Source organism: Triturus cristatus, chromosome 3_1 (genome assembly GCF_964204655.1).
Source record: "Triturus cristatus chromosome 3_1, aTriCri1.1, whole genome shotgun sequence".
Lineage (NCBI taxonomy): Eukaryota > Metazoa > Chordata > Amphibia > Caudata > Salamandridae > Triturus > Triturus cristatus.
The window spans coordinates 926,089,451-926,117,343 of NC_140583.1; the positions used below are offsets into that span (position 1 = coordinate 926,089,451).

At 41.2% G+C, this 27,893-nt stretch overlaps 1 protein-coding gene across 1 annotated transcript in view; it reads left to right on the forward strand.

The window, feature by feature from the left end:
* Positions 1-27,157, forward strand: part of CYTIP (cytohesin 1 interacting protein) — a 143,303-nt gene extending 116,146 nt beyond the window's left edge. Inside the window, exons 4-8 of the mRNA XM_085645515.1 lie at positions 9,160-9,262; positions 9,371-9,464; positions 13,651-13,717; positions 17,033-17,099; positions 19,626-27,157. Of these exons, the coding sequence (XP_085501641.1) occupies positions 9,160-9,262; positions 9,371-9,464; positions 13,651-13,717; positions 17,033-17,099; positions 19,626-20,101 (807 nt within the window). The 3' untranslated portion in view covers positions 20,102-27,157. The remainder of the gene's footprint in view (positions 1-9,159; positions 9,263-9,370; positions 9,465-13,650; positions 13,718-17,032; positions 17,100-19,625) is intronic.
* Positions 27,158-27,893: the final 736 nt, after the last annotated feature.

Below are 27,893 nucleotides of genomic sequence, written 5' to 3' on the forward strand. Positions count from 1 at the left end.
CCCCCCAAAGAGGTGGAGTTTGATTCCTTTGACAACCGTGTTTACATGAGAGGTGAACCAATATGTGCCCAAGTTCCTGGCTTTTTGTGCAATAAATGGAGGAATTCCCTGGTCAAATGGTAGTGGCAAGGTTTCAGCTTCTTAAATAGCAATAAACAGTTTTGGTAAAGGAAGCTGTTCTTCCACAAATGAAGCACATGGTCCCAGCATCTGGTTCTTTAGGTAGTAGTTAAGTTGTCTAGGCAAAAATCAACGGGCATCTAATATGCATATATTTGGAAGCGCAGCCAGGGAATGGACATATAAGTAAAACACCAGGTGAGAGATGGATGATTCTTGTGGGACGCCACATGATTCTGGCCTGGAGAACTCACCTGACTCGATCCTGACTATTGGATTTGGTTAGTTGGAGCCCTCCTACACGTGTTGTATGAGAGACAGTGGTATAAGCAACTGAGAGTTTGGGAAGTACCAGAAATGTCTGAAACTAAATAGAACTCTGCTATTTCTTCCTCAGTGCTTCCTCTGGTACTATTGGCACAACTCTCTCTCTATCTTTATTGAAAAAAGGTGATTCCTATAGTTCTTTTTAGGTTTGTGTAAATGAAGCCTGCGCAATAGATTCAGAGTGCTGCATTACAGTAGTGGAGTAAAACAAATTACTTTATGAATGCTTGCCTCTCAAAACGGGCACACTCATAGTTTAAGCATATATTTATCATCTGGCAATGCCTGAACTCTGCATGAGTGGCTTATTGCTGGTTGTTCCCAACCTTAACTGCCTTTTAGTGCACCGTCTTAATTATATACTAGTGCAGTGATTCTGTGGGTTTCGGGGGAGGGTATAGTTGTTATCAGTCACTTCCAAAAACGCCTTTTGTTTCTTAGTCTTTATGCCTTCCATGTGATGGATATCGTGCAACATTAGCTCTGACCCCTCAAAGTGTATGTACAATTAGATAATACCTGATTGGCATATTTAACTTACCTATTATTTCCTAGTTTATGGTACAAAGTGTACCCGGGGCTAGTAAGTTAAATATCACTAGTGGCCTTAATCAATTATTGTGCCACCACTGCAGTGATAAGGTGAAAACATGGCTCCATGTGTGACATAACAGCCTAGTTGGGCAGATTAAACCGCCAACCCGATATGGCAAAGTAAAACTTTTTGCCAAGTTAAAACCTTCGGTTTTAATATTTATAAGTCACACCTAGAGAACGCCTTTGTAGCCCACAAGGTAAGATGCTAAATATTAAAAAGAAGGATGTTTATTTTGTGTTTTATATGTCCTGACAGTAAAAACTAGAAATTGTTGTTTTCGCTGTAGTAAGGCCGGTAGACACATTGGCTAACTTGGAGCTTCACTGACCCACGCGCTATGTGCTAACTTCCATGTGGTACCACCGAATAGAGTATATAATTCAAAGGTGATGTCAGAAAGTCACCACTTTCTTGCCCCAAAATTCTAGTAGCCATTTCTGATTAATTGCAGCAGTTATCACCTGAGACAGCCTGCTGCCCTTCTGTCAAGAGGTGTGAATGAAGCACTCCCAGTAGCGGGGAAGAAAAGGACTGATAGTGGGAGTTGTGACCTCATCCTACAGGATGGCCAAAAGCAATGGCCACAGGTGACTCAGCTTCAAGAGACCGCTAGAACCGGGTTTGAGACTTTCCTGCCAGCCCTTGCCTGATTTGCCTGATTTGCACGCTGCACTTTATTCCCTGCCCCTGGAGGGGCTCTGACGCCACTTAAGCTGGATCATGGTCCCGCAGCGCAGAAGACCGCTAGAACCGGGTTCGAGACTTTCTTGCCAGCCCTTGCCTGATTTGCACTCTGCACTTTATTCTCGGCCCCTGGAGGGGGTCTGACGCCACTTAAGCCACATCGCGGTCCTGCAGTGCGAAACACACGTGCCCGGGCGCGGCCCGGGCCACGACCGGGCCAAGACGTGCCCGTCTTAGGCCGTCATAGACTGGTAGAGGCCGGGCTGGGCCATGGCTTTTTATCCTGCAACGAAAGGTACTGTGACTTTGTAACTGTATCTACGCCTCCAATCAGGAGGAGAAACGCTAAATAATCCTTCTATTTGCTATGGTTAGTTGCCTCCCTTTTATCAGTAAGGACATTATGGTCTATGAGTCAGGCTGTCTCATTCAGCAGCTTGAACAATAACTATCTTTGAAACAGTTAATTTCTTTTTTCCAGGTTATTTTAAAATTGTGGTTGATTTCATTGGTGCTACTAATGCTATGGGGAAGAGAAAACCACCAAGTGCTCAGAATAAAAACTACCTAAAGCAGGGGAGCACTCATGTCAGACTCTAGTTAGCTATTCAACGGGCACTGTGGGTGCTATCGAGCAGCAAATTTTAACAGTGGAAGAGTCCTTGATTGTAGGAAACTCTGGTCCGGGCGGAGGTACATCGGCAGTTATTATAACACAAGGGAGATCTAGCCCGCCCACAGAAGTATCTAGGAGTACATTAGGTCTAAATTGCTATAGTGTGAACATATCGGATCATATATCAGACAGTGACCTGGAGTAAGATTCTCAACGACCAACCAAATGTCCTAGAAACCCTGACATTTCCCCCCTTACAACAGGGGAAATCGGTACAACAGACAGGGGGACCCCTTTAAAAGCACGAAAAAGGGCCTCCAAAAAGGATAAGTCTATACCGATATACAAATCAGACAGCTGGGAAAAATCCATAGTTACCTCTAATGCACATACACAAAATGAGGTGGTAAAGTTCAAAACCAGGCTGGAAGCGTTAGATATTTTCCTCAGAGAAACCCTAAGCAGCCTAACATGTATTATTGGCAAACTGAAAGAGGTTTTATTAAAATGCTTAGATAAATCCCAGAGTTTAGTTCAGGAGCTAACAATTATACAAGCAAGTAAATCGGATGTACAAATTAACAGCATGCCACACTATTCCACTCATCCTGTCCCTGATAGACATAAGGGATTGACGCATATACCACATAACATAGCCCAACACATTCCTACTACTAACTGTGAGCCCCCCCCCCCGATTAGTTCAGCTTTGGACATGCCTATACACCCTTTAGATTCCATAGGTCCTGATATTGCTAGCACCCGGAATGACAACGTGGAGGGGGGGCTCACAACATATTTGGATTTACCATCAGCTGCCACACCTTACGTAGTGGTGCCAGCTAATGTTCTTAGACTACAAATCGAGATGACTGAATCATGAGAGATCTTAAGGAATAAATCTCTACACTGGCTAGGTGCTAGGACGGGTCTAACTGAAAGGTTATTCAACGAGTTTAAGATGGTCAGGAGAGTGAATTGGGTAGGCAGAGGATGAAAGAACTTGCCTAGTGATTGCGTGCTTCTGACCTTCAAAACCCCGGAATTAATACACCTAATTCTGAATAGAGCTGGCAAGCACACTATTTCACGACAAGGGGTTAATTTAGTACCTCTAGGTTACTTTTATCAACCCATATATAACAACAACAACATTAGAACCAGAGATCCCCAAACCCTGAGTTATAGGTGTCGGTATAATGTTTCAACCTTCAATCGCTTTGATACTCTCACTAACCTTCAATCAGTTGATTGACCACAAATAGTGGAGCCATCTCAGACTGTAGCATCTAGAAAATTGGGTTTTTCTCTTTCCGAGGGATCTTTGGTACCACAAACTAGCAACAAACCAATTCTTGCACCTGCTCCTGCTTTGGTAATAAAGACTGAGACAGCTAATGATTCTGTTCTTAATACAGCTCTTGTTTCAATTACATCTCCTATTTTACAATCTGATTGCATATTAATGGACACAGACTGTGGGCGGGAGACTGATCACGGCAGTGCATCGAAGGATAAGTGCAAGTTCCTGTTTTGGAATGTTGCTAGATTAAAAACCAAGGTGACCAATAATCTTTGGATTGATTTTGGGTTGTGGATCCAATCCATATAAGTGGCTTTAAAACCCTACATACCCCTGCAATTACATCATCCCAGGGGAGAGCAAAAGGAGGTCTTTGCACTTATATTTCAAACTATTTGAATATAGGGAAAATTGTACTAAATGTGACAGAACAGTACTATCAAATTATTAGCCTTCATATAGACAACAAATTTTGCATGGTCTTATTGAATTTCTATAACAATGCTAGACCGGAGTTGATCGAGGGAATATTGAGTTCGATGAGTCGTCACTTACGTAACTTAATGACTCATTCGACCAACGATGTATTTGTTATATGGGGTGGGGATTTTAACGCTTCCCTATGCCCATATTCTGACAAAGAGGTCTGTGGCATTTCATACGAGAAAGCTCCGAGTCTCCTACACTTTTTACATACACCATATGGCGACCTCTTGAATGATATTATGTTTACACTCGATATAGGTATTGCTAATAACTTATGTTTTCCTATGGTTCCTTTTCTTCCTACTTTTAATGGCCGAGGATCATCCTCTACTATAGATTTTATTTTAACATCGAGTAGATATTCTTCTTGTGTTAAGGATTTTAATACCCATGAGATTGCTCTTAGTGATCACTTTCCCGTAAGTGTAGACGTAATGGTGCATAGCCAGGGTGTTAACACTAGAGCCAATTCCCCCTACTCTGTAGACAACATTAATTTGAGCATGCAAAATGGATATGCACTTAGATGGGCTAATCTGGATTCTGACGAATTTACAAGAAAAATTGTGTCGAACTGTAAAGATATGTTTTTAACTTGTTTGGATGAGAGGTCACCCTATCAGGAAGTAATAGAACATTTCTCTGCTATCTATAAGTATATTAAAGAAACACAATAGGTTTAAGCAAAAATTAAATCCACCCATAAAGAAGGATAGTTTGAGTCTCATCGTACCAAGGCGTATCCTAAGCTTAAACAATCTCTACACCACCCAGTGATAAACCAGGAATATATTAGAGAGGCTAGACGAGATTATAAGAGGACATTAAAAGATAGAAAGAAGGCACTAAAAGAGGAAGCTTGGCGCGCTCTGCATGATGCCATGGCCAAAAATGATTCTTCGGCCTTTTGGAAGGCGGTTAAGGCCCACTTTCTAGCTGATAATGACACTGACACTATAGAAATTGCCATTACCGAAGCAGAGTGGATATCACACTATTCAAAGCTGTTTAATAACTCGTTGCCAGAAGACCAGGTTACTTTGCCGACTGTGGCTGACCTCGAGGCTTCCTTTACACCTCTGGCATTACCATTAGTTTTTACCCTTAGTGAGATTAATATGGCCATTAATTCAAGTATGGGCGGCAAGGCCCTTGGGCCAGTTGGCATTCCTGTGGACCTCTTTAAATATAATATAGCTCTTTAGGGTCCTTTGTTAATGCAGTTCTTTAACGCATGTAGTTCAGGAGGTCTTCTAACAACCTGGTACGGATCTATAATTGTGCCCATTTTTTAAAGAGGGGACAGAGCGAACCCAGCCTGTTACCGCCGAATATGATTGCTGGACTCCACAGTCAAGGTTATTGGACGAGTGTTAATAGACAAAATGCAAGCATGGGCGGAGGAAAAGGCAATCATAAGTGACCTACATTACGGCTTTCGTAAGGGGTTGGGAACAGTAGGACAGGGCCTAAACTTACATATTCTGTTAGATAAATATACTAGGGAAAAAGGGGAAGACAATTTTTAACCTTTGTAGATTTAACTGTGGCGTTCGATTGTGTCATCTATGATAAGTTGTGGTTGACTTTAGAGGGCATGGGTGTGGATGTTTTAATAATTTCATTTTTAAGGCAGCTCTACTCAGGGGCCAAGGCGAGGGTTCGATACGGGTTGGGAGGCGATTGTACCCAGCACTTTAGAGTGTTGAGAGGTGTGAGGCAAGGCTGTGTCCTTGCCCCGTTCCTCTTTACATTATATATAAATGCTTTAGAAACTACCTTGTTTAAGGAGTGCAGGGACCTGCCTACAGCAGCGATGAGACCTATTCCTGCGCTCCTGTATGTGGACGACGCGGTTTTAATGGCCCGTACGCCGCCCAGTCTCCAAAGGGTTGTTAATTCTTTTTCTAACTTTATGCCTAATTTAGGCCTTACCATTAATTGTACTAAAACGTTTTCAATGAATTGCGGGGTAGGACATACCAAGAAGATTAACACCCTTTTCATTAATTCGAGGGCAATAGAGTGTACTAAAACTTTTTCTTACCTAGGGATTTCATTTGATCAGTCAGGAACATGGACCCAGGCAGTCAAAGCCAGAAGGCTGCTGTTTGTTAAGTCCCTGATGGCATTAACAAATGTTAGTTGGAAACTAGGCAGACGCCCAGCCGCGGCCCGTGGAGGGAGTTCCGTGGGGCGGTAAGGCGGGGCGGGGGAGGGGCAGGGTGGGGTGTTCTAAAAAACAGAATATCGATAATTGCAGGTAAGTAAACAATTAAATAAATAAAACGAATTTCGTAGCGCGTGCTGCATCGCAAAATGCGATGCAGCGCGCGCTACGAAATTCGTTTTATTTATTTAATTGTTTACTTACCTGCAATTATCCATATTCCGTTTTTTAGAAACCCCCACCCTGCCCCTCCCCTGCCCCGCCTTACCCCCCACGGAACTCCCTCCACGGGCCGCGGCTGCAGATGCCCACCGGCATAATTGTTACATATTTATAGGGCAAAATGTGTGGCAATAGCCACCTATGGAGCTAGAATCTGGGGATACACCAACGCAAACCCATTACAGATAGCTGAAAATGTGTTTCTTAAGTTTCTACTGGCAGTACCGGATAGTACTTCGACTTACATCTGTCACTCGGAACTTAGACTGCCATTCCTAGAGGACACGATTAAGATCCAGCCTGTCCTTCTGTGGCATAGAATTTGGACCGCAGACGAGACTGCTCTTAATCGCCACATATTGAAAGATGCCCTGGGGATTGACGGTGTTAAACAAATAAGATGGCTAGAATATGTCAAAATGTTTTTATCCAAATTAGGCCATTTAGAATATTTTAAAGATCCACTTACAATGTGCAATGTGTCCAGGAAAGACCTTAAAATTAGTTGTATGTGCACCTGGGGCGAAAGCAGAACTACTAATGAAATGAAAAAATTAACTGTTCAAGCCCACCATCTTACCCTGTTGACCCCAACTATACAACCATATATTTTGTTAATTGCTGGCGATTACGACCGATTTCTGCTAACACTCTTTAGATTAAATATTTTATATAGACTCTTAAGCTTTCCTGTTCAAAATGATTGGTCAAAAGTTCTATGTAAATGCTCGTGCGATGAGATTTCTGTACGGTCAAATATATACATTTTATCCTTCTGCAAATGAATAGGGTTGCCCCATGGGAATTTGGCCCCCCTGGTTAGTGAGTCATTCGCACCCACAAATTGGCATAAAAGGGGCACCTCTGGATCCTCTCCTCGTAACACAGAGCACTGCTAAACTCACAAATGACAGAATACAGACTGCACCTGCTGAACATTAGGACCTCGGAACAAAAAGCTGCACCAAGAAAGACTGCTCCTGCTGCATCAAGACAGGACTTCATAAAGAGAAGAGTTGCTCCTACTGTTGACTTCATGGCGAGAGACCGCAAGGGCCAAGCCAGCATCCACTTTTGCCAAGGATCAGTGAGGGGATTCCATGGGTTAGCTGGCTAGCCTCCTGTTAAGATTCATGGACACAAAAGCTAAAGAAACCTGCACCTGCAAAGTGCCCAGCTGACCATTCCCACTGGACTTGCCCTGGACCCTGGTGGTGTAGTCTGAGATCCAGTCCTAGCCCACAAAAGGTGCCTCCCAGGTCCTGGCCCATTGACTAGTTCTGGAGTGTACTCTTTCTCCCTCAGAACTGCAACTTGTCAACTTAACACCAAAGATAATGTTTTTTGAGAAGAGCCCAAGGCACATAGACAACTGCTACTTGCTAGTTTGTGGGTAGCCTTGAAAACCTACTGAGAACCTGCCGTTACACCAGACCCCTCAGGGGTGTAACACAGGCCCCTGCACCCCCCACGGTGCGGGGGGGCCCCAAGCTCCAGGAGGCCCCCTCCACAGAGTACTCTGTCCTGAGAGCTCCTGATTGCGCTCGGAGGGAACCCCTCCACTTACCTTGCAAGGGGGCCCCCTCAAGTTTCGTTACGCCACTGAGACCCCTGGATTTTGCCCGTCATCCAACATCGAACCCAGAGCCAGATTCGAGCTGCAGGAAACCCTACCAACCTCACAATTGATGAGAAAAAGAACCAGGGATGAACCAGAAAAAAAAAAAAAGGTAAAATCTTGAACGGTACCAACCCGGCACTCGCTTCAACCCCAACTTCCATCGTGTTTGCCTGAATCTTTCACTTTGTCTTGAGCCCCCATGTCTAAGGCTCATAGACTACAGCTAACTGTGTAAAGCAGTGATTTAACAAACTTTATGAAACATTAAAACAATGATTTATAAAAATCTTGCAAAGAAATCATTATTCCAGTTCCCTTCATCAGATTTTTATTATTTTGTTGTTTAACGATAAAAAGATATACTATTTTTATAAATTTTTTATTGTATTTTTAATGTTGGATTTTCTTACCTAGTGACTGTTTCGGTACTGATAAATGTTTTGCACTTGTTTCGTTTGAGTAAAGCCTGCCTGCTCTGCCACGGCTACCCAGGACTAAGCTAAAATTTTACTTGAAGCAACCTAACTGGACCTGATACTGAATAGTGACATTATACCTGGGTGAAGTCTCACAACCAGCCCAACTAATAATCCAATGTGCACACACTTAACTGTCACTGAGTTCCTTTCATGGATATATTTGCTACACAAAGATTGAAACATATGTGTCATCTAACTATCTTCAATACGTTGGCAATCGTCCTATTTAACAACGCTGCATCACAGTTGTTTTTCAGACATGAAAAAGTAGGATGCTGTGACTAGTTAGCATTCTGTTACTTTGACCAATTCGCCTTGAAGAACGTTTTTATATATTATGCACTAAAGTAAAAATGATTTTCATAAACATAATCAAAATGAGCCACATTCAAGACTGGCTTAATTTTATAATTCTTCGAGCACACGCTTCCAGCACTTAACGTATGCAAACATTAAATGTACTAGTTTCCGCATCAGATATCTGTCAAATAGAGAAACTTTGTTTAATGGGCTTTAATTTGAATATTTTCCAGACATATCGACTAGAACATCGGTACACATTCACAATGGACACGTGTACTTATGTCTGCAAAGTCCATGAAAACAGCCCAGCCTACATTGCAGGACTGACAGCTGGTAATTATTTTTGTTTCATCTTCTAGTTTTCGTTTGTGGTTAATTTCGGTTTCTGAAAGAACACGCATTATCAGAGATGTCAAATCTAGATATGTTTGAATATTTCAGGTGATATCTTAGCGACAATTAACGGAGTTAGAACAGAAGGTTTCAGTCACAAGGACACTGTGGATCTTATCAAATCTTCTGGGAATTTCTTAAGGTACAGTGCATTCTTTATTTAACAAAAGCTGTTTTTTATAACTCAGATAAACCTTAACCAAACTTTGTTATAAACAGAAGGAAACTTCTGTAGTGTTCATTATGTTTTGAGTTGAGGGCATGACCTATTCACAGATCGTGTCTCGTTCACAAAAAAATATATAGCCCAGGGCCAGACCTCCATTTAACATTTTATTCTCTCTTTCTCATAACTCCAGTTTGACACAACGGTACCCTAGCACCCTTTACATTTGCAGAATATAAGAACTCCAGGTACTTCTAGTCTGCCTATTGCCATGCCCCCTGTCACTCCCAAAACAACACTTAGAGCCTGAGTTGGTAGTACTGAAGCATTCACCATAAATTGGCAGGTGCCTCACCCCCAACCTCTTCCATCCAGGCTTTATTTTCAGTGTGTTCGATGGGAGTGACACTGCATCATTTTGGCTCCATTCCTATACGTCTCAAATACGCAATATATACTTGCACTTAGTACTTGTACTCTGTGTTATCTAACGATATTAATGTAATTTGTTGCACTTGACATTACTATTGAAGTGCATTCATTGTAGGATTAGAGAATTCATATATAGTGTGTGCCCTAACTCTAATAAACAATATCCTCCTTAGAGACTTGATAATAACCATCTTTACGCTATTAAATGTATTCATTTTAGAAATGAAAAATATGTATGTAATGTATGCACTACTGTTTCATATTTGCATTTTTAATGTAGTTCTAAGTCACATTTATACACATGTACTGAAGTTATTTTATCTGTATGCAACGTGTAACATGAAACTAATGTGCTGACATTTTACATTTGTGTTTAAATGTGCACATGCATATTAAATGTGCAACATTGAGTTAACACAGGTATGTTGACTTGAGTAGGCCGTATTTCTTTCGGCATAAAATACTGTTTTTCCATTCTCTGCTTGCATGTCTTTTCCTCGCAGGAACGTTCACATGGTGTGTTAGTTTCAGAATAGATACAACATTGTACTAGTGATAGATAGAGAACCTGAGAAAAGGAGCTTCACAAGGAACATGGGGGCACATGCATCAACCATTTTTGCGGGCGCAAACGTGCGTTTTGCAAAAATTGGCTGTTTGAGCCCGTAAAAAGGGCATTTGCGATGCATGAAGGGTCTAGGCCCATAGGAATGACGGGGAGGTATTCCTTAATTGCGACTCGCAATTTGTGACTCGCAATTTAGAAATATTTAGAAATTGCTATTTTGTAAGCGTTTTCTACATGCATAGGCTTTTGCGATTCCTTATTAGCGAATCCTTATTTTTCGCTAATAAGGAATCGCAAATGGCATTTTTTATGCATGTGCTAGATGGAGAGCTAGAGTGTCAACTGAAAGTTTCCATTTATTAATGTTGCAAGGAACCACAGGTGTTCAAGAACAATACCGCTCTCATGTTTGACCTGGGAGAAATCATTAATGTTTCAGCTCACAACAGGAGAATAGTAAGAACAATAGAGCCCCTTATGATGTGAACAGAGGGGTTCTACTTTAGAGACTCTAGTGGTAATAACAGGTGTTCACACTGGCTGAGGTTATGCCACTTCCCTTTTTACTTTGAGAGGTGCTAACCTCTATGCTTCCCCTTTGATTCTTTGCTGAGTGTGGCTTAGGCTAACACGTATACCCCTATTCCAAGAAGACTCTTGACTGAGCTTCTGAAATGCTGACACCTTCCTGTACTTCCCCACAGTTTCCTATTTTTCAGCATTTCCCTGATTTGATGGATCCTTTTAGGTTCTAAACTATCCTCCTTAGCTTGGACTTTAACAAGATAGTTTTAGGCTTCACTCATGTATAGAAGAGAGAATCCAAAACTCTTCTTTGAGGATCAAATTCTGCTATTGATCTTTTGTATGGCTGTTACTGAAATTCTTGTTTGCCTTATTCTGGTACACCTTAACTTCTTTAGAGGTTGGGATATCCAGTTGGTATTCCATATCTTTACAGCACGGCATTGAGATTTGTCTACCTGAACTTGACTGCTAACTTGAAATAAACCTTCCTAACTATAGTCACTACAGTCACTGGTTCCTGGTCCTTATTGTATAGTCAAATGGGATGCACTGTTAATTAAAATGAATTGATGATATGCTAACTCCCTTTACCTCTCAGTCGGTGAAAAAAGGTCTATCAGATAACCAATGGTAAGAGGGTTGGCCCAACGCTGCCTCAGAAGTTGACAGTGGAGTTGCGGTATACTCTGCCATGGGGAAATAATTGACAACAGGACAACTACCGACATCTGGTGACATCTCGTTTGAAAGCTTCCAGCGCAATGTGCACCATGCTTGTCAGTTTAAATATTCAATGCCCCCAGATGCTTGAAGGAAACCTACATGACAGCCAGAACACTAATTTACGCCATCGGCCAGTCTACCACGCCACCATGGCAAAACGTGTTGGTTAATTGACATGAGTATACCACAGTGGAAAAATTATTTTTTATTTTTTTAAAAGCCCAATATAAGCGCTATTCAGTTTTATACTTGACAGTATAATGCTGATTATATATATGGATGCACACATAATGAATATTCTGGTTTATCTGTATGTTAAATGCTATGATATTATGATTAACACATTACATAGAGATCCATGGAAAAATAAATAATGTTTTCAGGGCCTCCTTTAGTACTAAACATTGGAGCAGCATCCTGCTGATCATGAAAGAGAATGATTCTAAATCGGCTTTAATCAGAAACAGGTTTTTCCAAGCTAGCAATTTCAGGAGGCTTGTATGGGAGCGCAATTTAGAGTTTAGCAGAGAGAAAGTACTGGCAAGCATTGGCGATGCTCCTGCCCTAAAAAACACATTGTGGTTGCCTGCTCATTTAGGGCCAGATGTACGACCCTTCCATTTTGCGACTCGCAAATTGCGTCGGTTTTCAACTCGCAATTTGTGACTCGTAAAATGGAATTTACAACAGTGTCTCAGACACTGTTTTGCGATTCCAATGGGGTCACAAACAACCTGCCCCATTAATAGTCATGAGGCAGGTTGCAATTGGGGACCCCATTCAGAACGGCCAGCACTCAAAGGGATGGTGGCCTGCTGGGGTCAGCAGACCACCATGTTTTGTGACTGCTTTTTAAAAAATGTTACCTGTTTTCCTTAAAGAAAATCCGGATGCATTTAAAAAAGAAAAATTAAATGTTTCTGTTTTACTTTTTAAAAGTAGGCAGTGGCCCGTGGGACCACTGAGTGGTCTTAAAAAATATTTTCACTACCAGTCACAAAGGGAAAGGGGTCCCCTTCCCATTTGAGAGTGGCTTACCACCTTTTTGAAATGGGTGGTAAACTGCGAGTGTTTTGCGACCGCAATTGCAGTCGTAATACAATTGCACATTGAAATGCGAGTCGCTATTAAGAAGGGACGCCCTTGGCACGCCCCTTACTAATAGCGAGTCGCAAACCCTGTTTTGCGAGTTGGTAATAGGTTACCAACTCACAAAATAGGGTTTGTACATAGGCAGACCTAGTTTGCGGTCGCCAACTGGCCGATTTCCCATTTGCGACCGCAAAAAACGGATGCACATCTGGCCCTTAGAGTTGCTGGAAAACTGGGTTTCTGACAGTGGAGCGTTTGCTAGCTCTGCTGTCAGAAACCTTGGACCCGATGGCCCATCCTTCAAAGGGGCCATAAGTCACATTGACACTAGCGCCCGCCTATTTGGACTGGATGACTGTCACTCTTTTCACTACCCCAGACCACTATGCAAGATGTTGTGGTTTGGGGTGGGGAAAATGCCCAATGACTCCATGCACAAGGAGAAAACTCCATGCGTGTCAGGGCCATTATTTTGTTTTCTGTTCCTGTGGTGGGAGCTTGTTTGCTGACGCCTCCTTGGCAAAGTTCCACTGCCTAGAATGGCACCACCACAGCTTCACTCAAGGCGCACAGAAATCCCCACCTACCTGGCAGGACCTCTAAATATAGCTGGAAAATAATGTGGCGTATGTATAAAAATGAATGCTTTAATCTTTCACTTTGAGATGTCAAGCAAGACCTAAAGTAATTATATGTATTGCCTAAAGATTGCTCAATGCAAAAAAAATGTTTACTTCCAAAAGCACAAAACAAAATTATGTTGTGAATCTGTGATGCTGTTCACACGTGAAACTTATGTTTTTTTCTGGGGTTCTTTAGAGTGGAGACTGTAAACGGAGCAGCATCAAGAAGATATGACCTTGAAGCCAAGTTGCAGGTTTTGAAGGTGAAATAATTGTATTACTCATCAACATATAGGAGGCACTATTAGCAGTTCCTATGCCATAACATAAGAGTTATGTTTTAAATTATATATTTCAATGTACACATATGAAGGTGTCACAATGTTCATTTTCATTTCAAGGATCAAACTCTGTATATCCTACTTCATTCTTGCTTGAGTACAAGGGAGGAGCAAAGCTAATTGTGGCTACAGTTCACATTGCTAGTGTTAACAAAACTCTTTCATTATGAAGGGCATAATTAGAAAATGCTCACCTGCTAGTGTCACCGAGGTTCTACCCTCAGACAACTGTCTTGGGAAGGTCTGCCCTATTAACAAACACCCAGGAGAGAAGCAGGGCTATGTCTCCTGAGATGATTTATGTCACTGTGGAGGCAACCTCTTCAGGAAAAAGTCTATGATGGCAATTGCACCTTTTCCATGTAGTATGGTAAAACCACCACTCTAGTAAATGTGGACTGGATTATGATTTTACAGCACCAAAATCAATGTCCTTTTAAATAGTGGGTATAATCCCTTTAAATTCCAGCATAGTTGACCTGGCAAAATTTCTCAGGAAAAAAATATTATCTCCCCTGATAATTATCAGGGGCAATAAAATCTGCAGAACTTGGAATTCGACTACTGAACACATGGGGTTTGCACAGCAGTCAGAATGGAATGGGCTTGTTGTGGTCTCGGCGCAAAGTGGGGCACAAACATCCAGTGCCAAATTACAACTGTCCCTGGTTTCAGGAGACCTTTTTCTCTTCTTGTTTATAACATATGATCACAACCCCCTGAAGCCATAATATTCTGTCTGATTCATAAACCAGGAACCAGATGCTCCATTTCATACTTTATGATTTTTTTAAGACCCACATCTGAAGGATGTTCATTCATATTTGCCTAAGGATATTCAAAGACATAAAGAAACTAACAGTTAACCTCACCCCTTGCAGAGAACAAATTAGAGCTGGGAATGTTTTAATGTGTGGTCTTTTCAATAAGGTAACCAGTCCTTTGGGATGAATTATATAGTCTGTCCTTATTTTCCCAGGATAACCATTGGATCACCTTGGCTCAACTAGAGACCCTCGTGACTATTTTGGGATATACTCATTCATTAATATTTGTTCATCTGTTTCTTTGGAGCAGTAAGGCAGCTTCAGTATCACCTAAGGATGCAACTGCTCCATTTAATGAATGTTGCAGTGTTGGTCACTAGCACCATTCTCAAAGCACTAAAAGGAAAGCAACACCATTACATGAGCACATTCAGTGTACACCTAATAAGACTCAAAATACAGACAAGGGAATAAGCCCCACAAAACAACAGTCAAAAATAAGTTCTGTTTTAGTGTTGAGGCTGGCCCAAATAAAGCACACATGAGGGCTAAAATGAATTGACAGCCTCAATAAATGGTATTCCCCTGGTAAATGAAAGAGTTTGGTTAATTCATGTTGAATTCAACAGGGATGTGGACCCAGAACACCGATGAAAAATGACTGCCTTTCACCCCAGGATAATGTCTTCACAATCGTTCAAAGAGAGGCAATTCATTCTGTATCAGTTCCCTCAATGCACACTTCACTGAGCCTTAATAGAATTGTTACATTGTCTAGAGTTTTGAATGCAGCATCAGTTCCACAAGTACAGTGACATTAACACAGGTGCATCTGCTCTGCCATACCTCATCTGTCATGGCCAGGAACACTGCTTTAATTCCTTAACAGTGAAGAAGTCAGATTGAAAGGGGTCAGGGAAATCATGTGCTACCAAGGAGGTGATCCATTTTTCTGTGACAGTTACTTTAAATAGCTTGGCTAGATAGGAGGTGTTTAAATAGGGCAGCAATTTGCTAGCCCTAATGGGCCCGTGAGGCTTTTCAACAAATTCTGACACCACAGCCTTCGAAAGACCTATTTACACCTGTATTTTACTAAGGGAGGCCGTTAAATGTTTAAGTTTCGAAAGGCTAATCCTGTTATTTTTTTTGATTGTCTCTAGGATCCGTTATTTCTATTTCCATTGTTATTCTGGGTTAGAAAAGTTGCCTGTTCTTCATTGTGATTGAGAGGAGGCCAGATCTGTCTAACTTGCACAGAAGGCACTTTTCTTTCAAAAGGATAAGTGGCTTCTGGCCATCATGAGCAGACTCTCACTGACCTTTGTGAGAGGATGACTGCTTTGTCCTGCAGAACTCCTTCTTGGAATCTCTCTTCTTCTCCACCATGTCACCTGATTAAAAAACATTCTTATGGCAAGTGATTTTCTCCCCAGGGCTGTATGTCATAGGAGCCTCTGTGTAGCGGTTCAGTCAAGGGATTGGGGCTTCCATACATTCCCGTCTGCTGACCCACACTAGTATCTGCTGCACAAGGTCGGGCTTGGTGGAGCGGGAATGACTACACCTCTCCAGCTCTTTCTCTGCTATCTTTGGTGAAGAGAAGGATTAAAGGCCTCCTTTTAGTGCCAGTGACGTAATGCAAATTTATTCTCGCCCCCTCGCTCCAGAATGTGATGAGGGGCCCCTGAATATCCCATAACCAACAGATATCCTTTGGTCGTGGGCTGAATGGGGGCCGCCTGAAAGGTGAGAATGGCACCTGTAGGGTGCCCCCCTGCACCGCAGGGTCTGTATGGGAATTGTCACTCCCTTGTTTAGTGTGTCACAGTCACATAGGTGACCTTTCAACATTTAGGACCTCAAATGGCACTTTCAATTCCCTTCCATTCCTTCCACCTTCCCTCAACCATCTTCCCTGTCGGTGCCATTCCAGCAGCCAAGAAAGGCCCATAAGCGAGAGCCCATGTAGAAAGCCAGCATCGTGGAGGCTGCAAGCTCTGCCTCAGACAACATTAAGAAACGTAGATATAAAAATGTAGCCTATAGTCCCAAAAGTCATAAACCCCGATATAGCTATCACAAATGTTAAGCAAGCAAACCGATTTTTTAAAAACTTTTTTGAAATGTTTCGTTTATCTGTTGAACAAACAGTTTGGCTATGTTAAGAAGTCAGGCTAGTTCCTGAATGTTTAAGTTACAATCAGTTGTGAAAAAATTCTCAAAAAGATTTGTGCTTAGAAAAGTAGAAGTTTAATTATTAAAATGTCTAAAACGTTAATACTAATCTAGTGTTCCTTCTTAGGGAAAGGTCTGCTTGTGGCTAGAAACATTTCAATCAATTAATACCAATTTAATGCACTATATTTGATACCTAATGCACTATATGCGAACAGCAGTTTTTGAGTCATGCTTACACACAAGTAAATGAATAGCAGAAATAAGCTATATCCTCTTTTATTTCTCACAGCAACAGCTTCATGAAAAATGGGTGGAGTTGCAGTCCCTCCTAGTTCAAGAACAACGCTTGATTCATGGTAAATATATATTTCTGCCACTTGACTACAAACGGCCATTCACAAAAAAACAGCACATAAATGTTTTCTTCTCTGAGTGTTGTGGTATATGAGGCACTGTATGGTGGTAATCTAGGTTCTCAACAAAGACAAAATACGTCTTGGTTCCGAAGTAGTTATTGCGTTTTAGTTGGGGTAAAATTACGATTAAGACTCCCTTAGAGAGACATTTGTCATCCAGTGTGCGCGTATCATAGCAAATAAATCTAAAGGTACACATTTCTATGTCAATGCTTGTTTTCAGGTGTTTAAACAACTTGAGTGAAATCTGTTTCCCTGCGTGAGTTATAGGCCTGTGCTGCTGGGTGCTCTATGGAATTATGGAATTTAATGATCAATATAGCCCTTGTCCGAAGTGGTATAATTATTTTTGAATATTGCAACCATTAAATGTAGAATGTTCTAAACATAGCAGAAACAGAATTAAAAAATATTGAAATTGTGGTGCAGAAATCCGATACGAAGGTTGGCCAGGGTTTTACTATCCCCACAAGACATTTTTGGCCTAATTACAACCACTGGTCGGAGGCTTTCCGACCAACATTGTAGGTTTAAAGTCTGACCGCCGTATTATGATGACGGCAGTTGGAGTTTAAACCGGTCGCTGAATCTGTCTAGGTCGGAAAGTCCTCATAATCCCTAAGGACGGCATTTCTGCTGTCGGGATTATGATGTCGGTTTCCGATAACCAATCCATTCGGCCTTTCCGACATGGATTGGCTTTCCGCATTTGGCCCTGCCCCCCTTAAAATCCCCTGCACCGTGTGGCAGGCACCGTGAGGTGTCTGCCACACGGAGCAGGGATGTTTAAAGACTTCAATTTTTCGATCTGAGCTGTGCTGCGGGTGGTTTAAGGCTGTTGCACAAGCTCCCATTGAAAAATTGAAGTTTGCGACCGCACCATGTGCGGTCGCATCAAAATAATGCAGTCGGAACTGCCGACTGACTGGTGAGTTCCCAATCCATGTTGGTGTCGGTGGGAGGCAACTTCGACCAACATCATAATTAGGGCATTTCTATTCAACTCAGTCTCCTCAGGGTGAAAATTCCACTACATCTCATGAAACATCATGATATTTCTGTAATGTGAAAAGTCTGAATTTCGCAAAATTTGGCCTTTGTAAACATATTTCCCTGGGCCTAAACTAAATCAGCTTTAATTCTCCTTCTGCAATGCTACTGTCTCCAATGGAGCTTCCAATATTCCATTAATCTACAATAACAATATATCCGACTGCTGGAGGCTATACCAGTCATTAAATGCCCTCTCCCTTAGTTATGGGCTCAAGCCACAGACGAGACATATAACAAGGCATACGGTTCCACATACTGAGTGCTGAATGTTCTAAGCTAAACAGGGAGAGAGAGATAGAGAGAGACAAAAATGTTGGAGCAGAAGTCTTATACTATTCATTATTCGCCCTCGGCTACTCTGTTATCTTCAATGGAACTTCAAAAATTCCACTGTTCTTATTTCTATCACTTTCCCTAGATGTAAAACGGGAGACATTTGAGTCTAACTCATATACAGCCTGGTAGTGGAAAAGCCTAGTTATATTCAAACAACAAATATCAAAACTGCTGAATTGTTTGTTAGCTTTAATGGGCATACATTTCCTGCTTGAATGCCCTAAAATCCAATTTTCCTTAGTAATACACATCGTTTTCGTTATTAGAACTGCCAAAAACCATCATTGGCGGTGTATTAAAGACTTTACTCTTTCAGAAAGTCTGCAGTGTTTTAAGTGTCAGACTTTGTAAGGGTGAAAAAGCTAATTATAATGTTAAATCAGCATTTCGGGTCATGTATGTTGTGGTGGTTACAATTTCATCATTGCAATTCCTTGCAGATCACAAGGAAAACAGTGTGGCCAATAGGTGTTAACCTCTTTCCTTTGATTAGCTACGAAATGCATCAATGCTTTGTGAATGATCATGTGATCACTAGCCTCTGAAAAACAACAGACTTCTGTTGTTGTCAGTAACCATTTGCAGATTGGATGTTGAGTGCGACGGTCAGCTCTCACTGTCTGAATGACAGCTGCGTTCTCCCTTCCACAGAGTGCCATAGCAGGCTCTACCAGATATTAAAGCCCCGCTCCAGCGTTAAAGGCCCGAGCCAAAGGCTCAATGGAGCTCCCAACGGGGCTGCAATAAAGACATGCTATGTTTGTGTGAATAAAGTGATGATGGGGGTCTGCTATACTTGGCACGCTTTCACCCTTGCATTTTCATCTGGTCTCAATGATTTGGATAAGGTATTCTGAATGATAAACATTGATGAGGCAGGATTTCTTCAAATCCTTGCAACCTTTTTGTTGTTGGGTCTAATTTCAAATAATATAAAACTTGGCTAGCTTGCAACTTGAATGCAGGGCGAATACAGCATCTGCAAGGCAATCTGGCCAATAACACATCTGATCACGTCTCTTGTCCAAGCACAGTGTTTCAATAAAGCTGACATCTCCATGCATTTATATTTTGCAGGTTCTGGGAGGGACTGCAGCAATGAGAACATAAATGTGCAGGAGACCGGTTCCTTGCACAGCCCTTCTTCATGGAGTTCTCATTTCCTGAACAAGCACAGATTTTCAAGTGGCAGCAGCTATAAAAGCAGGCTTAGCTCCATGACAGAGGACAGTGAGGACGCATTCTACCAGACATCGGTGTATGATGACTCAGCTAGTGAGACGTTCAGTCGGCAAACCAGTGAGGACGAGGAATGTTTCTTTGCAAACGGAAATGGTGCGTCAGCACGGAAACCGTCACTACGCAGGGACAGAAGCATCAGCGTGGCTAGCAGCGGCAGTGCTCCTGCATCACCTGTGTGGGACACATGCAGCCTCTCGAATGCTTTTGGGACACTCCCCAGGAAAAGCAAAAGAGAGACTGTCCGAAAACACATTCTGAGATTTATACCTGGCTTGCACAAATCTGTGGAAGAAGAAGAAAGCTGTGTCTGACATTTATCTCTTATGTATTACTGTTATTCACATTTCAGCTTTAACCGCACTAACTTTATTCCAAGCATTTCATCCTGGTCGAAGCAGCCCCACGATTCACAACAATGTTTACTTTGAATTCATGCAGAAGTAGATTTAATTTGAACCAGCCACCATGGGGTCTCATTACTAGTTCCCGGTGTGAGGGTCAGAATGTGAATTCCTAACCACCAGAATTAATGATACTGGGAGTCCTTTTTCCTCTGAGGCTGCATAAATAATGGGGATAGTGGGTTGTAGTTGTAGTTGAGAATCCCCAGAGATGTTAGGAATTAGTGGGAAACCAGTAATTCTGGGTCTGATTTCCCTAGTAATTTGTCAGTCAGCCCCACTATTTCACCTGGCGTTTTTGGGTGATAGATCTGTTGTGTTCCCACAAGCATTGTAATTTCCTGATAACTGTCTTCCTGTATGTTACAGGCACGCTCTTGACTTCAATGGGACTCATTATGTGCTTTTGCGTAATTACACAAAATTGTAGGATAATTCTGCAAAACTATGTGTAGTTATGTGAAATGTAAAGCGGAATTTGCAGCTAGCACAAGACATACGGGGGGAACAACCTTTACAACGCAACTTTTACAACGCACTACCCTTACAACGCATTTTTTACAACACAACATCCACTACAACGCATTCCATTACATCGCATGACACTACAACGCATTTTTAAAAACTACCTTTACAACGCATTCCATTACATCGCATACTACCTTTACAATGCATACCATTACAATGCATAATATTACATTGCATTTAGGGTAAGTATGCACCCCCTGGAGTTAGAATAGTGAATGTTACCCCTACACTATCCAACACTTACCCTACTGTTGCACCCCCTGGAGTTAGAATAGTAAATTTTACCCCTACACTATCCAACACTTACCCTACTGTTGCACCCCCTGGAGTTAGAATAGTAATTTTTACCCCTATACTATCCAACACTTACCCTACTGTTGCACCCCCTGAGTTAGTATAGTAATTTTTACCCCTATACTATCCAACACTTACCCTACTGTTGCACCCCCTGGAGTTAGAATAGTAATTTTTACCCCTACACTATCCAACACTTACCCTACTGTTGCACCCCCTGGAGTTAGAATAGTAATTTTTACCCGTACACTATCCAACACTTACCCTACTGTTGCACCCCCTGGAGTTAGAATAGTAATTTTTACCCCTATACTATCCAACACTTACCCTACTGTTGCACCCCCTGGAGTTAGAATAGTAATTTTTACCCCTACACTATCCAACACTTACCCTACTGTTGCACCCCCTGGAGTTAGAATAGTAATTTTTACCCCTATACTATCCAACACTTACCCTACTGTTGCAACCCCTGGAGTTAGAATAGTATTTTTTACCCCTATACTATCCAACACTTACCCTACTGTTGCACCCCCTGGAGTTAGAATAGTAATTTTTACCCCTATACTATCCAACACTTACCCTACTGTTGCACCCCCTGGAGTGAGAATAGTAATTTTTACCCCTATACTATCCAACACTTACCTTAAATGCAATGTAATATAATGCGTTGTAATGGTATGCGTTGTAAAGGTAGTATGCGATGTAATGGAATGCGTTGTAAAGGTAGTTTTTAAAAATGCGTTGTAGTGTCATGCGATGTAATGGAATGCTTTGTAGTGGATGTTGCATTGTAAAAATTGCGTTGTAAGTGCATGCGTTGTAAAAGTATGCGTTGTAACGTCATACATCCGACATACGGGCACCACCCACAGCAGCCGCCAGTGTTCTAGCCCCTCGCTTTGTTCCCATGAACGGCATCTCATTACAAAATGAGGTGTAATAGAGGAATTCTGCATAACAAGCGAAAAGCAAAATTACAGAAATTAAACAAGATTACTCAGGCATAACTGAAGTTTCAGCCATTCCTACTCATAATGAAGCCCATATAGGGATATGCATTAACACTCACATGATGGACCCTCTCACAATATTTTTTTTCCAGTACAAAAGTGTTTATTGAGAAACAATAGTAAGAATATAGCATCTCGATACAGTATGGATACAACTGTCATTGCAGTCAAGCATATTCAGAGAATTCTATTAACAATATTGGTGACAGGTATTACAAGAATAGGAATAAGTAAAGTACGGACAGGGTCTCAAAAGATGTTGCCCACCATCACATATGCAAACAGCTGCTATAAGGCTGAAACCATCAACACAACCGTAGTTGGAAATTTATAGCGAATATGTGTATCCAAATGCACTACAAATTACAAAATAGGCTTTTTAATTTTTTTTTTTTTTTAAATAGGTGGGAGAAAAGGGAGAAAAGAAAAAAGGGTATTAGCGGTATCTGGATAATCCATGACTATGGGAGACTAATAAAGAAAAAATGTGTATGCTTAAGGACATCCTGGTGGGAGACCACTCTACTAAGTGATAGAGTGTGTAAAGAGATCAGGCCTTCATGGGGGTGTGTTCTTTTGTTAATAATTATCTAGCACATCCCACAATTTATTGGATGATGATAAGACATGGGATTTTCTTAAACAGATACTGTCTGTACGGCTGATGAAACAGATCTAAGCCCACCATGTGTATTAGTGGAGCTTTTCCACTCGCAAAGTATCCGTTTGTTGCCTACGGCTAGTAACAAGTCAATGAGTTGGATATTGGTTGGAGAGAGACTATCGGAATGTGTTGAAATGTATATACCCAATATTGCAGTCGAAGCATCTATAACTAACTGAATGTTAAATATCTTTTGGATCATGTCTTCTATTTGTTGCCAGAGGGGACGAATATGTTTACAATAATAGAACATGTGGGTGGTATCGGTGAGGGGCAATTTACAGTTCAAAGAGAGAATTGAGTCCTATAGCCCTAGTTTGTGGAGTTCAAAGGTGCCCAGTACACAATATGTATGACCCATAGTCTCATTTGTGGTAGGGCTGGGGTGATCTTTCCTGCTAAGGAATAACTCTATATTTTAGTCTATGTCATAGGGGAACTGTTGATATTCAGTTTTAGGGTAAAATTAGCGTTCCTGCCATTAGAATTGAGCTTTGTTCCTGAATGTTGGGGGTCCTAAGAAGGTTGTATATTTTAGAAGCTGCATGCTCTAGTTTTATAAAATTACCTAAGAGGTGTGGGAGAACAAGGGAGTGAATAGATTCAAGCGTACTGGTTGTAGACTTTATCTTTAGAAAGGTGTAAAAGTTTAAGTAAGATGAATTGTGTTTACGTTGTAATTCTGCCAAGGATATAGGATCTTTTTTAGTACCGAGATCTTTCAGTAAGGAGATACCTTTCGATACCCATTTGCTCCAAAAACCCTCTTGTCCCTTTATTCTGATTTGTTTATTGAACCATTAGGAAGCAAAAGCAGGTATAGGGAGTTTATAGACTAGTTTACTACCTCTGGCATGTAGAGACTCAATAGTGCCCTGTATTATGGATAGTGAATGCAATATATTGAAATGGTAATTATTGTGTACTGGTAAAAGGATTCATAGTGGAAGAGGAGCAGATAAGTTCAGTTCCTATCGACATTCATAGGGGCATTAAAGGTGATGATGGTGAACCACCAGGCACCTTGTCTACCCAAAAACGTCTGATGGTATAGAAGGAAATCTGGCAATTTAACTCCAGCTTTCCTTTTTTGTCCATTCTCAGTTTCTTGAGAGAAATTCCAGATTTTTTACTTTTCTAGAGAAACTCCTCCAAGATGTCAATGGATTTATAGCAGCAATATAAAAATTTAAAAGGAAGCATGCTGATCGGGAAGTTAATTATAGGTGTTAGCATAATTTTAATTGGTTTTAGTCTGCCCTAAGTAATACATTTAAGGGATCATTCTATAATTAACTCTTTGATTTTAGAGATCATTTTAACTTCATTAATTGATAGAGTTTCTCGAATGTCCTTCCCAACCATATACCTAAGTATTTTGACAATGGGGCTTGCCATTTGAGACTGGTATTTTGCATATGATAACAAAAACAGTGATTATTCATCTGAAAGACTTCAGTCTTGTCCTTATTGAGAGGGTAATCAGAACTTCTGCAAGTCTCGAAATTACTTCTCGGGTACAAGGAATAGCTGTCTTAGCTTCCTATGTGAAAAATAAAACATCATCGCCATAAGCCGCTACTTTTTGTGCACCAGAAAGGAAAGGAATACCTTTGATGCCACTATCATTCCCGATTATCTCAAGTAGTGCTTCAATGTACAAAAAAAAAGAAGTGGGGGGCAACCCTCACGTTTGTTTTAAAGGGAAATGGTTGAGGTACAGCTATTGACACAACTGTAGCCTGTGGGTTATAGTAGTGGGCAAACACCATCTTACATTTTTTTCACCAAGACCAAATTATTGAAGGGTAGATAGTAGGAAGGTCCATGAAAATTTACCAAAATCCTTCTCTGCATCTAAAGCTGTCTCAGCTACGGGGGAATACAAGGGTTTAGCTCTGTGTGCAGCGTGGCATTAGAGCCTGACATTGTCACTTGCCAGCTGGCTTTAAGAAATCCTGATTGGATAGGATATATTAATTGACACCAAACCTTTTTCCACTCTTGTTGCTAACACTTTGGCATAGATTTTTCTGTCAATATTGATAAGTGAAATAGGATAATAGTTTTTTATTTCTAGGGGGTCTTTACCCCCTTTAGGGATCAGGACTATCATCGCAACAGCAGCTGAATCCTGGATCTTACCTGTATCACCAAAGTGAAGGAACAAATTGTGAAGTGGTGTAAGTAGAGACTGTGCATATGTTTTATAAAAGTTGCTATTAAGACTATCGGGGCCAGGAGCTTTACCCAGTTTTAAGCTAGATATAGATCTGAAATGTTGTCTTGCTCTATAGGTATTTCTAGATTTCGGGTCCAAAACGGGCAATGAATGTTTTGGGAAAAAAATTCCACACAAAGATCAGCATCAATATTAATGTTGAGTTATAAAGTGTCATAAAAATCTTGAAAGGAATCCAAAATGTCTGGTAATGAAGGAACACTTCACCTAGCTGCATTTTTGATGGCTGGGATTACAGATGCACTATTTTTCAATTGTAAGTAATTAGCCAGGAACTGACCAGCTTCTTTTTGACAATGTTTTCTGTTTTATTTACCTCAACCCATGTATGTGTTCTCTTACTCAATATATTTTGTTGTATACACATTTAAAAGACTTCAGTTCAATAAGAGCCATGGAGCCTTTAGAATGGTTTAATTTACATTCTAGTTTAAATTCTAGTGGTTTTAGTTTAGCCCCCAGTTCATTCAGTCTGTTTTGAGTTTTTTAGTCTCCCTCGTCTCTTTGTCTCTGTCTTCAGCCAAGATTACAAATGAGAGGGAGCACCCCATATGATGGAACTCTGGTAGAGGGAGGCTCATTGTAGGAGTTGAGAGGAGACCACCAAAGCTTATTTAGGTAGATCTACTTGAAAGAGTAACGAGTTCAGCAAAAGTTATCAATGTACAGCGAAGGTACAAAGTGAGGTGGTGATTCAAACATATAACAAATTATGCTCAATTGCAGCACCAGATAATAGCTAAGTGGACTCTAATCTCCATCGAAGGGTAATATTTGTATGTCCAAAACACATTCTGTAGCCTATTTATGTCATCAATTAATGTATGTAGCATAAACAAACAGAGTTTAGCTGATAAATATAGACATTTAGTTTATGCTGGCCATTTTTCACAACTCACAACGCCTGACCTTCTCTACTGAAAGTCTATATAGCTCTGCATAAGAGGTAGAGTCGATCCTGGCAGAAGTAAGCAAGAAGTGTGAAAGTGGGTTAGCCCACTTTCCAAACATTCCGGCAATCGCCTAGGAAATTTCTCCAATTGCATAAAATGCATGGGAGCAGCGGTCATTGCTATGTCTAACATTCGCCTTGATCGAAACCGGAGCTCCAATGTTCTTCGTGCAAATTAGATGGGGGAAACAGTCTCCTTCAACACTGGAAGGTCAGCTCACCTCATGGCCATCTACTCCCATAAAACGGCAGAGGCGCGTTTGGTCTGCAGGAGAGAGCTCTTAGGCAGCCATCTTGGTTGGCAATGCCCCCTCCATAAAATGGCTGAGGGGCGCTCGATCTTCAGGAGGCAGCGCTTCGGCGGCCAAGAGAGTGCTTAGGTGGCCAGACCATCTCACATTATTAACTAAATGTTAGCCACTGATGTTGCCCCGGAGCATCATACTAGTTTCAGTTAACTTTCCTATACAATTGTATAATTGATTCATCTCAGTTTAGGAGAGATTTTACTTTTTGGATTGCTAAAACACCAGCAGCGCAACAGTCACCACCCCGACAAAGTTACATATGTAGATATATGTCGGTGTTAATGGGTAATGAAAAGTGTGCAAAAGTACACTTCTCAAGATAAATGATGGATGCAATCAGTGCATGAAAAATAAATGTGAAACACAATGTGCAATATTAGTGATCACACCTTATAAATATTCATTGAGGAGACTTACTGAGAGTTCGACCACACTCCTGTATGAAATGTCCCCGCATTTTGGCTTACTTTTCTATCTATAACTTAATGCACGCCACAAAGAGTAAAAGGCTATAAAATGCTTTGATCATTCCAATTTATTTCCAATTATTATTGAAAGGAATAAATTGTGTTTGCAGGTGCAATTTTTGTACACTGCATACTGTATAATAACATCTTGAGGTGGCTGCCTCTGCATTGCGGAATCTAGGAGGAAACACAGCATTTTGAAAAGACAGCTTATCTGCTTGTGTCCTTAATGCAATTGTTCAGTCCAATAAAAGCCTTCATTCATGGTATTCTGTCAACAACAGAAAGAACATCTGGGGTAGCTGGCATACAAATAAAGCCCACAGTAGCAGTGGCTAGAGCCAGCACTGATTCCTGAAGAATCCCTCATGGAGTAGACATATGTATATACGCCTCTTGTTTCATAACTGTTGTGTAATAACTAAAACCCCATTTTGGATGCAAAGTCAAATAGCAACAGTCATACGTTTCTGGGCTAATATTCTTAAAAATCATAAACAATACAAATGTATGTGTAATATTTTATTTGCAAGCGTAAGGCATTTTTATATATAGGGATGAGTGATAACATTTAAGTAATGCACAGTACAGGAGTGTTTGGTTGGCGTTGAAAAATGGTGATTCCATTGTTAAATCTGTAAAAACATAGGTGTTGAGGAGGAGGGGCCCAAAGTTTCCATTATGAGCTCACTGACGAATTCCTCGGTTGCTGAATAACAACGCTGCCTATTCTTGATTTCACCTCATACTGTCACCATCTTACATCTCACTGGCTCAACCATTCAAGTTGTTTTTCATCTCTGCTTTCTCTCGCGGGGACGGATTGTCAGACAGATAAACAGGTATATAAAATCAACTGCTCTGCCTGCTCACGAGCACCCCAGTGTGCCCACACCCATATTTACCGGGTACACCAAGTCCGACGGTACAGTCCAGAAAAGCTGGCCCATACTAAGAGAAACCCGGGACTGCGGCCCCACCATATCCTTCCTTCAGCGTGAGTGGAGTATGAAATACTCCTCACTGCCCGCTTACAGCTTCCGCTGGTCCCTGACACCCCTACACTTCCATCCCACAACCGACAAGGGGGCTCCATTCACATTTACCAGCTGCTCAGAGCAGTTGGTAAATGGAAGTAGAATTGTCCCTGGAAAGGCGATTCTGCATACATAAACGAACATGATTTTGGTTCTGTGTGTTATTCTGCATTCTAGGGACACACATTTGTGTGGTTCGG